Source organism: Cyrtonyx montezumae, unplaced genomic scaffold, assembly GCF_038088225.1.
Source record: "Cyrtonyx montezumae isolate F1298 unplaced genomic scaffold, pur_monq_1.0 scaffold_0, whole genome shotgun sequence".
Classification (NCBI taxonomy): domain Eukaryota; kingdom Metazoa; phylum Chordata; class Aves; order Galliformes; family Odontophoridae; genus Cyrtonyx; species Cyrtonyx montezumae.
Genome location: NW_027071824.1, coordinates 27,825,039 through 27,839,780, shown reverse-complemented (window position 1 = coordinate 27,839,780; position 14,742 = coordinate 27,825,039). Strand labels below are relative to the sequence as shown.

The 14,742-nt window shown below is 44.0% G+C and overlaps 1 protein-coding gene across 2 annotated transcripts in view; it reads right to left on the bottom strand.

Annotated features, from left to right (window-relative positions):
• Positions 1-215: 215 nt before the first annotated feature.
• The window catches only part of FRMD1 (FERM domain containing 1), a 32,295-nt gene continuing 17,768 nt past the window's right edge, over positions 216-14,742 (bottom strand). Inside the window, exons 4-14 of one of the 2 annotated variants that reach the window (XM_065730917.1) lie at positions 12,957-13,036; positions 11,813-11,889; positions 10,042-10,228; positions 7,558-7,713; positions 5,351-5,416; positions 5,077-5,145; positions 4,726-4,900; positions 3,656-3,991; positions 3,396-3,524; positions 2,618-2,697; positions 216-738 (exon numbers count right to left, since the gene is read on the bottom strand). In XM_065730917.1, coding sequence (XP_065586989.1) covers positions 451-738; positions 2,618-2,697; positions 3,396-3,524; positions 3,656-3,991; positions 4,726-4,900; positions 5,077-5,145; positions 5,351-5,416; positions 7,558-7,713; positions 10,042-10,228; positions 11,813-11,889; positions 12,957-13,036 — 1,643 coding nt within the window. In that variant the 3' untranslated portion in view covers positions 216-450. The remainder of the gene's footprint in view (positions 739-2,617; positions 2,698-3,395; positions 3,525-3,655; positions 3,992-4,725; positions 4,901-5,076; positions 5,146-5,350; positions 5,417-7,557; positions 7,714-10,041; positions 10,229-11,812; positions 11,890-12,956; positions 13,037-14,742) is intronic. The other variant, XM_065730926.1, reaches the window with a different exon arrangement.

Here is a 14,742-nt window from a genome sequence, read left to right as displayed (position 1 = left end):
AGCTGTTGGCAGTGTTGCACAAGCTCTAAACAACCCAACTGTTTGCATACTAGCATCAACATACAGACCAGTAGAGAAAGGCAGTAAACTAAATTGACCTGGACCTCTTATATTTATTTTTGATAAATCCATTTAGACACAGTGTTTGTTTCGCCAGCTTAGTATCCATTTTGGTCTATTTTGGTCTGTTTTGTGGGGTTTTTTTTGGTCTAATGGTGCAGGCCACTTCCATTTTCTGCTCAGCAGACACTTCAATGCCAACATTAAGTGCTATGCTCCAGTTGATTTGCCCTGTAGACAGGTCTGCAGAAGCGATGCCACTTACTGATTGGGGAGCTGAGTAACAAAGCTGCTCAGTCTCCTGCAAGAACCAGTGACATCACATGTGTTAATGAGGTATATATTTCCATGATGAGCCGTTTCCCTGGGTATGGAAGAGCTCCAATCTCCTTACACCACAAACTCCTCCGGCAGCTGGTCCTCTCCCAGAAGATCCAAGGAGAGGCAGTTCATGGATCGCTTCCCATAAAGGGCAGACTTGGTTTTGCAGTCCGCTGTGGAATAAACACAGCCATAGATAGCCAGTTTATCTTCCAGGCTGCAGCCAAACGTGTAGCTATGGGACGTGTCCGACGACAGCGTGGCACTCAGCGGTGGATGCCGGTGTTTGTAGAGGCGAATGTCATCCAAACTCTGGCTGTGCTGGTCTGTGCAGCTCCTGCCCCTGGGCGACTTGGCCTGCCAGTTCAGTAAGATGGACACGAATAAAAACGATTAGCTCAGGCTGCTTAAAGATGCTAGCTATGCATGCTTCAGATTTTCCAAATTGTTCTCCCACTCCTTCAAACAGCCCCACCAGCCTTCTGATGAAGCTGTGAAGCACTGAGAAAATAAAAAGAACATTCAGCTGCCCTGCCACATTGCACCAGATCCTGATCTCTCTGCACTGTGTTCCCAGCGTTCAGTACAATGGACTAAAAACTGGCCAGGTGTTAGCATCTGAACAGTGTGACACTTCTTAGCACAACTGTGCAGTCAGCCTGACCAATATACACACTAAAAAATTACTCCAACTGCTTGAACGCACCGAGATGAAGTTAATGAAAGTCTCAGGAGCTGAAAGGAAATTCAGAAAGCAACCATGCAAACTAAGGGGTTGTGGCATCCGAAATTCACTAAGTGCAATACGCTTTATTCTACATAACGTTATTCGGAAATGAAAACAAGCAACAGAACAGCAGTAACTCCCAGAAACAGCTGTCAAACTATAGGAGCAGTAGTGACGTGGCCTCTAAGGAGGAATTACTGATGGTCTATGACATTTCCAACTTACCCATATTGTTTTTCTTGCTCTGTATGGATAACCAGCTTTTACCAACACAGAAAAGTGCCTCCCAGTAGCACTTCTCTCACCCGCTGGATGCAAATCAGCAAACCACCGTGTGGAAACTATGTTGGCTCAGCTGTGCTCTCAGAACTAGCCACACACTAAGGAAACCCAGAATTTGCTACGTACAAGTAGCAGTCAGGAGGAAGAGATGTATCTTCAATTGCTTTAAAAGTCCTCATAAATTCTTATAAAAGCCTCCCAATCAATTAACACCACAAGTGTGTGTTGGTAAAAGCATTAATGTAAAAATGGTACTTTAAATAAGATACTTGCTCCTTGCCTTGCTCTTAAGTCATTCAACACAAATAGAGACGCTAGCTCATTATGATTTGTACTGCAGTGTTCAGCTTTGGAAAAATAACTAAGATTTTATCTTAATCTCCTATAGCACTTAACAGAGTACTTTGCTGATAAGTGAAAATTCCTTATCACTTTTGACTGTGGCTAGTTAGAAGCACGAAAAGGAAAATAAATCTTAAGTGATTGGAGCCCTCGTTCAGAAAAAATGCTGCAAGTAAAAGGGAAAAGGGTTTTTAGATTTTTAGAATTCTTTTAGCAGATAAAAGTGAGGCTAATTTGGATCCAGAAAAAAAAAAGCAGAGGCTTTTTTGTTGTTGTTTAAAGTAAAATACAGCTGTGCTTCAAAAAGAGATACTGCTTGGCCTTAAAAAGACATCTTTTTGCTTTTTCCACAGCGCAACTTATGATACAACATATTTTACCATATATAGTTGCCTTTTCTCGAGGGTTTGATGAAAAGAAAATGTTGACAACAAAGCCTTTAGCACACACACTGTAATCACACAAATGATAATCACACAAATTAGAGCTTGAACATCTGGTTTTGCTCTGATGCAAGCTCCTCCTGGCTTCAGGAAGAGGAAGATGATCAAGTTTGCAACTCACATCCAATCTGCATGGATGGTCTCGGCTCTGCTGCTGCACTGAAAATTTGCAAGTGGTTTATATTCCATTTCCTGTCTGGAAGCCTAAGGCAGATGATGGCTGACTTGCAAGATTCCCGTGTTGGTTGCTCCAAAGCTCTCTACGCTTTTCTAGATTCAAACACTGCTCTCATCCCATTCCTGACAGCAGTTGCCGACCAACAGCTGTTCCTGGTTACACCATTTAAATCAGTCAAATACAGACTTATCAATTTCACCTGATTTACAGCTGCATTCATTACCCTAGACTTTGGTCCGACACACATTCCTGTCACATGCCTACCTGCTGAAGGGACTCCACACTTTGACCTCTCATCTTTATTAGTGTGACTTGCACCACAGGCAGCGATTCTTGATTGATAGCTGCAGAGATAAAAGAGGAAATTAAGAAGCATTACAGGTTTGATTTTTCACTGGCTGAAGAAAGTGGAAATTGTTCTCACAAGACACATTTAAACAGTGCTATCTAATAAGTATAAACATACATCACTAAACACCCTCTGGGATTTTGCTCAAAAGGACACCTTTTTTGCACCTAATGTTTAAAAACTCACAAGAAAATAGGTTTTCACCATGTCCTGTGTTCACCAACCATGCTTTGCTATGAAGGCTAAATGTCTTAAAGCCAGAGAGCTCCCACCTGAACCTACTGTCTAGCCTTCTCCCATAACAGGTAAAGTTTCATGGCTTACATTAATTCCTGTGGCTAGCCCATGGTTGTCTTGTGTTATACAATCTTCTAAACTAATTTCCTTCACAACAAAAGGTTTACATCAGTTAGCTTTTTGTTATTAACTGAGTAAAAATATAGTAACTTGTTAAATTTGGAAAGGGGAGACCTTGAGGAGCACAGAGGAGAGCAATGCTGCACTGTTGGCTTTCAATCTCTAGAGGAGATGATTTCAAATACAGTTGCAGTAGGACAGTGATTAGTGCTGGTACTTTGTACGGAGGAAGATACTGCTTTCTTAGATCTATCAGATTATATCTGGCTTCCCAAACATCTTCCTGATGCTACAGCCTAAAGAAATGCACTGTGCAGTAGCAGAAAGCCATCTCACCTTGGCAGCTAGCAGCATCTAGAGGAAGAGATTCAACAGATTCTCCCACAGTGGCTTTCTCTAACTGGTTTCCCTCTAAAGGCTCATCTACAGGCACCTCCTCTGGCTCATCTACTGCCAGCTCAATATCTAGGAGGAAAAGAGTAGCAGAAGTGTTAGCATTACACTTCTGCTCCAAGCTGCTTCAAATTTTCTCCCTATTCTGCTTGCAGAATGCAGAAGCAGGCTTAGAAGTTGCTCCACATCTCCAAATTCTTTACCATCATCCTGAGAGTCATCTTCAGCCCTTCCTTTGCTGCCACTGTCAATGCCAGAGCTACCGTAGCTGATGGTCGAGCTGCAGGATTTCTCTTTCCTGTGCACCCGGTCAATACCAAAGGGCTCATCCACTGACATCTCTACTGACACACGGTGCCTCGAGTCAGCCTCGATGCCTGATGTGTGCGAGCTGCCGTGACTCCCTGTGGACTGACGTGAGAGACGGTTATCTCTCCGGCTGCCTCCACTGCTCCCACTGCCACGTGAGTTCTTATCACATGGGTCCAGGTCCATGTCCAGTGTGTCACTGATGTAGGACTCCCGGTAACGCTTCTTCTCTAAGGAAGACAGAAGGAAAGGTGGAAAAAATGATCGGTGAGTTCTGGGACTGGCACAGCCTGATGGTGAGACAATGATTACTGCAGCTACTGAACAAAAAAAGGCACAAACAGCTTTGTATTTTGCTTGCTCAATGAAGAGTGGGATGCCCAGCCAGGCAGGCAGCTAGAGGCAGTTATGATACAGAAAATACTGGCTTCCAGAACGAAGGAAATGTGAAAAAACAGGAATCGCTTACCTAACCTAAGTGCTCAGTCTTTAAAACAGTGCACATTGGTGTCTGTTTTGAGAAACAATCCATGTGTGGAAACAGCTAAGAATGAGATCATAGAATCAGAGAATGATTTGGGCTGGGAGAAACCTTAAAGATCATCTAATTCCAATTTTCTACCATGGGCAATGACACCTTCCACTAGATCAAGCTGCCCAAAGCCACATCCAGTCTGACCTTGAATGATTCTAGGGAGCAAGGACTTCTTTCTTAAAAGGAAGACATTCTTCCTTTGCTGCTCTCGTGCAAGTGCTTTCTGATCAGAGTCTAGCAAGAGAGAGACCATAAACACTTTCCAGTAACAGACTTGGAACAAATCCAACATGTCTACTTCCTCACTGTCTACCCAGTAAGACAGACAGACCATTAATTAGTCAGGGAGCAGCCACTGTGAAGCAACAGCAGGGTCTAACGTACTGTACTCTTCCCCTTACCAAAGCCACCTGCTCTTCTCTCACATACCTTCAGCCTCTTCCAGTTTTTGGATTTGCTTCAAAACTGGCTGGATGTTTAGAAAGAGCCGGTGGCTGTTGCTGAGGAGCTGCAGCAGGTGCCGTGACCTGAAGGGGCAGCCTGTGTAGTAAACCAGTTTCCGTGCAGAGGGCAAACCATCTGGCTGGATCTCAAATTTCTTCCCCTGCATAAAGAGATATCAGCAAAGTGAGCGTGTTTTCAGCAGCACGGCTGAGATGGTGACCAGCCTTGTGTGTACGATTAAGGAGACCTGACGTGGCAATCTGGGGAGGCCAATGGCTTTGCCAGGTCCCAGGCTGACAGCCCACTGCCAGATGGATGCTGTTCCGTCATACTCACCAGAAACGCCAGCTTCCCGATGTGTGACCAGGGGAAGTCATAGAGGAGCTGACGAACGTGGTTCACCTCCTGCAACACATCAAACTCCCAATCACACAGGGACTGGCAGGTACTGGGTGGAGTCAGTGATGTGCAAAGAATTTGCAAACAACCAAGAACGCGAGATATGCGGAGCCTGGCGCTCACAGGGGAGACAGAGAAGAAGTGGGGGGGAGGATAGGGGAGCTGGACAGAGTTAATGCTACACCAGAAGGCTTTCATGGCAGTCTGTTACCTGATAGATGTGCATTCCTCTAAGGGTCAGGCCCAAGATAACTGTCGGGCGATCCTCCTTCTTATCCTGAAAGAACAGAAGAGCCTGGAGTCAAAGGTTAATCTACAAAGACCGTGCTCTTGTTCTGGCACCTACTGCAAGAGAGGTAGCAGGACCGCTCATACTGCAGATGCCATCAGCTCGTTTGCTTTTTATTACTTCTAAAAAGCACCTTGTCTTGTTGATCCCTGAAAAATTCTGAGATCAGAAACACCTACAAATCCCCTCACACTGAGGCTTCCAGCTTTTCAACAGCAGCAGATACCCTAAATTGCTCTGGAGAGGGAATCCTACAGCTTAAGTGATTTGAGAGCATGGACAATTACTGTCCTCAGAAGCAATTTGTAAAAAGCTCTCTTTACTACATTCTATGTCTGCTGTATGAGTGAGCATTTCAGACTGGAGATATTAGGAAGTATTTCTTCTCAGAAGGAATAGTTAGGTATTGTGAACAGGCTGCACAGGGGAGTGGCGGAGTCAGCATCTCTGGTGGTGTTTAAGGAAAGGGTAGATGTAGTTCTTAGGGACATGGTAAGTGGGCAGTAGGACTAAATGATCTCAGAAATCTTTTCCAATCTTAATGACTCTGATTCTATGCACAGCTCTCACTCTCAAGATGACAGAGAGCCTAAACCAGAAGTGACATCTGTCCGCTCGCTTTGCCATTACACAGCTGTTCCCACCCTGGGACTTACTTGACTTCGGCACATGCTTGCCAGGAGGGAACTAATCAATGCCCAAAGTTACAGGGGCTTTCTCTCCTGACCTTTTTATCTCAACAGCAGATGCTTTTAGGTGTATAAGGCTGAGCTGGAAAACTGCCTTGTTTTTCCTCATGCTATACTTGAATACAAACACTGGTTTGGTAATTAGGAGATTCCTTTGCTTCGTTGCTTAAGGACCAAAACCTCAAAATTATCCAGAACTGCTTAACTCAGACTCTCTCCTGGCATGGCAGATTTAGAGAGGAATACATGTTTTTCTTACCAGGAGGAGTGGGAGGAAGAAAACTGTTGGGTAAGAATTTCTGGTGTCACAGAGCTCAAACTACACCAAGACTTCCTCATGTGGCTTGTCAAGATACAAACCTTACACCAACACATTTACCTCATCCTCTACCTCTCTGTCACTACCCACATCCAACAGAATCAGAACTCATTAAGTCATTAAGAAATGTTTTATGCCTCCTAAAGACAAAGAGTTTTAACCATTGTTGGTCTACAGTGGGAATATGGAGCTGAAACACAAAACATTGTGTCGGCTTTCTTTCAGAGTCTTCAACCTCAATAGCAGCCACAATGAAATGGTAAGACAGAAGTGACTGCTTTCGAAATTCCAGGGTAGCCAGTGCACCAGCACCTTCACCCAGCACCCCTGTGTTCAGTCAGGAGCTTCATGGCTCGTGGATTAGAGATCAAACAGGAATTTATCTCCGTCAGAAGATACAAAGCTCTTCATGTGTTTCTGCACCTTCCAGACAGAATTCTGACAGCACAAACAACCAAGAAGTTTAACTATGAATTTGACAAAGTAGAGCAACTCCATTTGGAATAGAAGTCCCTGCAGTTCCTAACTGCATGACCATGTTTTACTCACTGAGGAGGAATACAAAACTGCTCTTCAGTCCTATTTCTGGACCTACATTGTTAGCACATCAAAATGAAGCAAATCCTGTTCAAGCAGGCTTGGGTAGAAAGGCAATGACTTAGGAACAAGCAATGATAAAGGAATCCAAAAGTTACATATTGCTGAAAAAATATCAAGCACTCTAACAGGGTTGGAGTGAAGAAAGAAAGCTGGAATGATTCAGTGTCACCTCCAATTACTACATGACATTTGCATAAACACTGACTGTCACCATTTCAACGGACTGTAACAAAATCCATTTCTCAGTGACTTCTTTGGCACTGACTTTGTCTGCTGACAGGAAGGGACTATGCAAAAATTAAGCTTTGCCATTCCTGTGGCCAGTTTCTGGGATGAGGAACAAAATTCCTCATCCAGCCGCAGTGGTTGGTTGGTTTGTGGGGATGGCCTCAGAGCCTGGAAATTTGTTTGGCATCCCGAAATCAGAGGCAGCAGTCCCTCAATTAGACAGAAAGTAAAAAATGAAACAGTGCACTCAATTAAAGAGGGGAAAGATGTTTGAAACAAGCTCTTTGTTTAACCTTCTGCAGCCTGTAGAAGTGGACGGGCACGTCTTCCAACAAGCAGGACTCCTTAATGAACTTCAGCACAGCTTCCTTTGCACTCAAGCCTTGCTGCTCTCGGTGCATCTCTGGGGCATGTTTCAAGATGTAATCACTCCCCCTCTTCGCAATTATCTGAAGGAAAACAAACAAGTCAGCAACTCTTCAGTGCAGCCCACAAGAGACAGCTGTGATCAACAGGAAGGCAAAGATTGGAGGAGGAGAAGGTTCATACATTCTCCCAAGAAGATGTTCTCTAACCTCCCGCAGGATAAGCATTTAAAGCAGCCCAGATGATACAGGTCCAAGATGGCAAAATCATAACAGACTGAGACTACAGAGCTTGTGTCAGCCCTTTTCATTCTTAAGTGTTGGAATCAGTTTTCCTAAATCTTGGCATCCCTAAATGCTTATGGGCAGATAACAAATACAGCTCTACATGCCAACATAATCAGCAGCAACATCTCCAAACACTGCCAAAATGCTTTATGGTCAGGGTGGGGTTTATTTTGTTGGGTTTTTTTTGTTTTGTTTTTTAAGACCAGAAACTACACATTAGGCTTATTTAGCATTTCCATCCTCAAAGGGTAGGATAACACTATCTCAAGCTATTTTCTGTTTGGAATGGTTTTCCCGCATACAGCTTTGCTAAGCAGTAGAGAAACCTGCACTGGACCTTTCATCCTTGCCCCGTGAGTGCCCACTTCTTGTTGTACTTGGACACATGCTCTCTCCATGGAAAGCAGGGTAGCCCAGACAAATTAGCACCATCCACGCTGCGAGCAACCACGAAAGGTAACAGGAGCATTGGTTGAATTTGCTTCACAAAACCCCCTGCTACTCAGGGCATTTAAAACCAGATCCCACCAGTTACCTGTGAACAACTCTCCAGAAGCCAACTGTTCTTACCTCAGACAAGCAGACCAGGCCCCATCACTCAATTCCTATTTTCTTTTTAAATTAAGCCCATTGTTTATTTTGTTTACTAACACCTCTGCTCTCCCCTTGCATGCCATGTCAGATCAGTAATCCTACCATGATGAAGACTGGGCTCCATGAAGAACAACACTGATGCCATCAGCTGTGCAGTGTCAGCAGAAAGAAGTACCAGCTCCACAGTTTAAAGTTGGGCTGCTCACCCCAGGGGCACCTGGCTTTTCTCAACAGTAGGAGAGCTAAGGCAGCTATCGACCAAATGATCTTCCACAGTGATCTTCAGCACGTGTTGGAAGAGAGCACATGGGTGGGGTACCTCCCCATAGCAGCCCAGGGCCAGGGAGAGAGGCGTCCCCATGACTGCCAGATTTTGCTCTTTGTGATGATAAATCACCCACATACTTGCTTGGGGCCATAGCTCAGCATAGGTGAGCCAGACTTTGCCTTGGCCTTCTCAATGTTTGCCAAATGAAAAATAGTCTGTGATAAGACTTAAATGCCCCATAAACTGGGTGCACCAGACTCAATTTTTCCAGTCCTCTGTCAGTTGCCCTGTAGCAGGATGAAGGCCCACTGTCGAGGAGAAAAGAGCACTTCTTCACAACAAGGCAGGCTGGGACTCATGCATAAAGGAGATTCTACTAGCCTTGCCTACCTGCCACAACCCCTGCTTCAAACCTCCCCAAAGCAGGGGACAGATCTAAATCAGGTTGCAGAGGTGGGTATGTCCAAGTCCTGGGAAACATCCTGCTCATGCAGATATCAGCAACAGAGGTGTCCATAACAAAGCTAGCTTCTTTTTCTATTTTTCTACTTTGACAACAGTTTTCATGACCACAAGAGCAGAACGTCCTGCAGGAAGTCAACTCTGACAGTCCTTTTTTTCCTCAAACCTTTGCTCAACAGTTAAGCCAACTCTGGGTCTTCTAAGCTGTTAGATCTTGGAGGGCACAAGCCAAAGTACACATGCTTAGCAATCAACACACAAAACCATTTCCAGGCCCTTCCCTTTTCTCTTACTGCAAATTCAGACCCAGATAAATAACAAAGTAGGCACCAGAGGCACTTCACAGCAGTACCACCCATAGGGCCTGGGTCTATATATCTCAGATGTAAGCATTACAGAGCCAGAACCAAAGGGCACACTATACATGACACTTGGCCCTGTAGTTTTCAGTGCAGATTTTTCTTACGTAATACTGCAAACACACTAGCCTTTAAGCCATAGAAGACTTTTAAAAAAGCCACACTGCCAGAATCATTCATTTGACACCAACACATTCCCTCACTAAGGAAGAGTACAACTACCCCAACTACCCACCCCATATAGCCCAAGAGGAACTGTCACCTACAGCCAGCAGAGACACAGAGGGCAGTTAACTCCTGAGGGAAATTCAGGGTGACACTGTCACTCTGCCTAATCATCATGGTGTGAGCTGTGGAAGCTGTATGGTTGCAACTAGGTACCAGCATAACATATCTCCTCCTGAATGCACAGTACTGACAGAAAGATTCCCTCAAACTTACCCACTGTGGGAAATAAGCCTGAGGTTCAAAATATTTCCCGGTATGGACCTCCTCCCTGTAGTTTCCCAAGTCTGCCTGTAAGCTGTAGGCAGCCAGCAGGAAGTAGATTTCTTCTTTGTGATTGCACCGAGACATAAGTACTTGCTCCTTGAGATGGCAGTAGTAGAGCTGTCTTGCCACCTTATCACTGCAAGACACAAAGGCAGGTTTACATGAGGAAAAGAAGAAATGTGAGGCTTATTTAGGGCCTCTCAAACCTATCTTCCTTGTGAGAAAAGGGATCCCAGATGCGTGTGATACTGCCATGATACAGTTAAGTGCACGTGGGAAACCCCAAGCCAAGATGAAGGACTTCTCACACAAGTATTGTATAAACATGGGAAAGAATAGCCTCTATCTTGAGGAGCATGAGATCTAAGAAGGCAGGGCGGAGGGTAGATGAAAGGAAAATCCTATCACACCTGTTTGGAGTCTGACTGCATCAAGCACTTCTGTTATTCTGGAAAGCCTATAGCAGTCAAGAGAATCAACTCCCTTGTATTCCAGTCCTGTTTCTTACACACCTGTCCTCCTTTCCCCTCTAAACCTGGCACTGCTTTTTCATTTCACCTTGCCTTAGGCTCAAGGTGCTTTTCAACAGCTAATTCCCTGCAAGGTAGATCAAAAGACACAGGAGCCCTGGGCTTGTTTTGGTCTTCTTCCTCAGGCTGCTAAACAGGGATAGTCTGATAAGGCATGTGGACCACTGATAACGTACACGCACTTTGTAAGAGCTCAAGGGAAGCATGCGGCTGACACGTATGTATAAAGTGCTGGACACTACAGTCTACATGTAAAAGCACGTGTGTATAAGTACCTCTGCACTATTCCACAAACTCTTCCAGTTAAATGAGAAATACAGTGCAAGAGAAACTTGTGATGCTAAGGGATATGTGGGGTGGGAGAACTCTGTTGAATCTCTTTAGTTTAGTAAAACTAAACAAAGAACACCTTATAGCCAAACAGACTCCAGAAGAAAGACTCGCCTGCATCCAAAAAAAAAAAAAAAAAAAAAGAACAAGGGGGTGGAGGGGGCAGAGGAAAAAAAAAAGTCTTTGTTCAAGATGAGAACAAATGCCAAAAATTAAGTAAAGATTTTAATCTACTGGAATGATCCCAGCTCTTGGCTTGCCCTGGGGTCACAGCCACGCCAGCAGCGCTGATGCAAATCAACTCTGTCAGTTGTTCATTTCCAACTACCTCATCCTTTGTTCTGTACCATGCAGTGAGGGTGGCTGTGTTTTGAGGGCAGCCTATATTCCACGTGAATGGATTGCACTCAAATGCAAAATTCTCTAACTTATGAAGTCATTTCTTTTGTCTATTTATGAAAGTCTGTTTCCAGGAATACACTGCACAGATACAAAAACCTGAACTAAAATTATTAGCATGCACCCTAGAACATAAATAGCTGGTTTTGGTATATTCATCTGACGCCTTTCATAGAACCAAAAGATGCAACTGAAAGACTGCTAAACACATTTCAACACTGTTTTAATTCAACCTGCTCTCTAAACACAGATGGGAAAGCGGTCACCATCATCCTAGGAACCTAGGGATAAGGAGTGTGAGACGGGGAAAATAAACATGGTTGGGTGAGGAAATCTGCTAAGTACTTTCTCAAAAAATAATTTAAAAACCACCAAGAAAAAAAACCTCCTCAAGACAATTTTTAAAGAAATGTTAACAAAGAAACACAACACACAATCATTACCACAAAAAAAGAAATTACCTTATTACCCTTCCATTTTCTACATAGTATTGTACTCTGAAGAATGCAACAAAAGGAGGGCTGAACTTCTCTGTTCCCTAGAGCAGAGACAGAAGACACGTTAAATAACATTCAACATCCAAAATTTCTCTTAGCCTCTTTTAACACTCTGCTGTCCTCAAGCTTGCTTCCTATACTGCTTTTCATTTGCCAAATTTAGCCCTACAGCAATTTTGGGGAGGATCTGACTATCACTAGGACTCAAATAGATGAGGCATAATAAAAAATGTAGACAGGTAGAATGGCAAAATACCCTAGGGAGAGTAGAAGAGTTTGAAGGAGGGAGGATAAGATAGGCAGAAGAGCCACAGTACAGTCTGGGGATGCCTGGCTCAAAGTTACCTAGCTCAGCACCTGGCAGCGCCCTGTACACATTAGTGCTGAGCACAGCAAGTTTAACACAACCTTCCCCAACGCATCAGGCACGCAGCAGGCAGCGTGCCATGCTTGCACTGTTGCAGTCTTTCCAGCACACACCTAGAATCAACCACTTATCTCTGCTCCACACCACATCATACAGCAAGGACACACGCGCTGCTGCAGGAGCTGCTCAGCCAGGCTCTACTGCCTGAGGCTGAGGTGCACCAGCCCAATATGAAGTCTTTGCCTCCTGTTTGGCAGGGCTAATGGTTAGTTATTCACTGCTCCCTACAGCCACAGACCAAAGGGAGACATCAATGTCTGCTTCACATTTGAGACGTCTATTAGAAGAAAGCCAGAAAGATATCTGTTGTTTTTACTACAGCCTTCCCTTCAGACTTACAGTCTTGTTTAAACAGGCGCGGGGGATGGGGGGAGAACTTCTTAACTTATTAGCTCATTCTCATCTTTCCTTCTTTGGCACTCACTTCTAAAGTTTATACAGGCCACTTTTTTTTTCCACTAGGGGAAGCTCCAAATCTTTGCTGGTCAGATTCATCTCACTGCTCTGCATGGCATGTCATGCACATCTGATGCTAACAGTAACCTCATGATCATCAAGTGTTTGCTTCGTTGTTTGTTCGTTTTTTGTTTTTTACTGGAACTCATCCATAGTCATCCTATTTTAACAAACAGGACCAGGCTTTCCAAAACAGTAGTCTTCAAAATTAAACACCTGTCTTACTTTGCTAGTTTCTTTCTTCCATTCCTTTGAGAAGTATTTGCTAAGCTTCTGCTCCAGGTCTATAAAAACATATTCGTTATCTGAAAGACAAGAGAGAAAGTTGTTTAATGTTAAAGAAGTGGGAATTCTTATTCATGAAGTACTAAGATGACATTACTGGTTGTTTTCAACCAATACACTTGAAAACAAAAGCTGACCAGGGAATAGACAGAGGCAGGGAAAAGATAGGGCAGTGGGACACAGAGCATGTGCTGCTCCTGACAGTATGAAGGAAACAGCTATGCCTCAGATGCTGAGCTAGAATTTCCTAAACTGCCACAAATGCTGAATCCTTCCTTTATGAGTCAAGGAGTCACTTACAGAAAGAAAATAGCTTACAAACATGTCCATGCTATCAGTGTACTGAGGTAATTTCAATTAAGCATGTAAGCCCTATCCAGTCTCACACTTTACCATCGTGTTTTACCATGGTCCAGAATGACATAAAAAAGTAGACAGGGTCAGGTATTTGACAGGTTTAATCTTCTACAGATGAATGGGATCCTATGAAATGGTGAGGAAGATCAACTCCAAATGTTCTCTTTATAAAGTTTGGTGCCTCCTGCTCACACCTAACTTCTTTCATAGAGCAAAAAAGATGGGTGAAAGGAAGGAAAACCTGATGTACCTCGAAGAACTGAGGCTTGTTCTCCACCTGGGTGAGATGGAGCAAGAACAAGAGCCAGTCTGAGCAGCTCATCATCTTGAAACAGCTTTGTGCTGCTTTCAAAGCCAGTGTTTTGTAGGGCTTCTTACCAGTTATCAAATACAAACAACTCAGACAATGATTTTTTTTCTTAAGCCTTCTCAAGTCTCATAAAAAGAGATGTATAAATGCCAGCTGAGCAGATTCACCTGAACAGTCAAGAATTATCTTGCCCCGAAAAGTGTTACTACAAGTGACGTAAGTCTCAAATTGAAGACTTTGTTCATAAGAAACATGGAAATAGGGAAAAAAAAAAAGGAAGAAAAAACTTCACAAACACTCCCCTGACCCAAAACAGCCACACAGAATTCCAGGCTTTGGCATTTTCTTCCTGATGACAAATGAAAAAAGGAGGAAGAAAAGAGGTGAATTGTTTCCAAAAGGAGTTTACAGCCAAATGAAAACCTGCACTAGCAACAATACTGCCAATGGAGAAATGGCACAGGTTGGCATTATAGCATGTATTCAAGGAGCAATGAGCTACTCCACAGCACAGCCATCTGTGGAGTGCCCATGACAGGGCAGCTGGGAGAGGTATGTTGGCCCAAACCACCCATGCTTCTAAGTCCATAAAGATCAAGTAACACTGCCTTGAAAAGGCTGCCAAAAATCCTAGCCAGCTCTGCCATAGTACAGCTATTTGTTACCCATATCCCACAGTCCCTTCTTGTCTGTCTTACTATTTAGGTTAGAGACGTTGCCCCAGGAGGATCTAGACACTAGGCATGAGAACTTCAGGTCACTAGTGGGATTTGCATGTAAACCCCAAGAAGGTACCAAGCTGAAGGAGGAGGACACCCTAAGCTCTCCCTGGTGGTCCTGCTCCTCCTCAACCCAGCATCCTCCCGCTCCTCCCTCACTGCAAGAATGCTGCACTGCATTCCTGCTTTAATGAAGTTAATATTGCTGGAATGTCAACCTGTGGTGTAAGCCTCCCTCTACAAAAACAAAGAGGCATTTCCCTCTCCAGCACTACATGGGTTGTGGGTTTTTTCCTTAAACTGGATTAGTGGTGAAACTTAAGAGATCTCTGTCTGATGC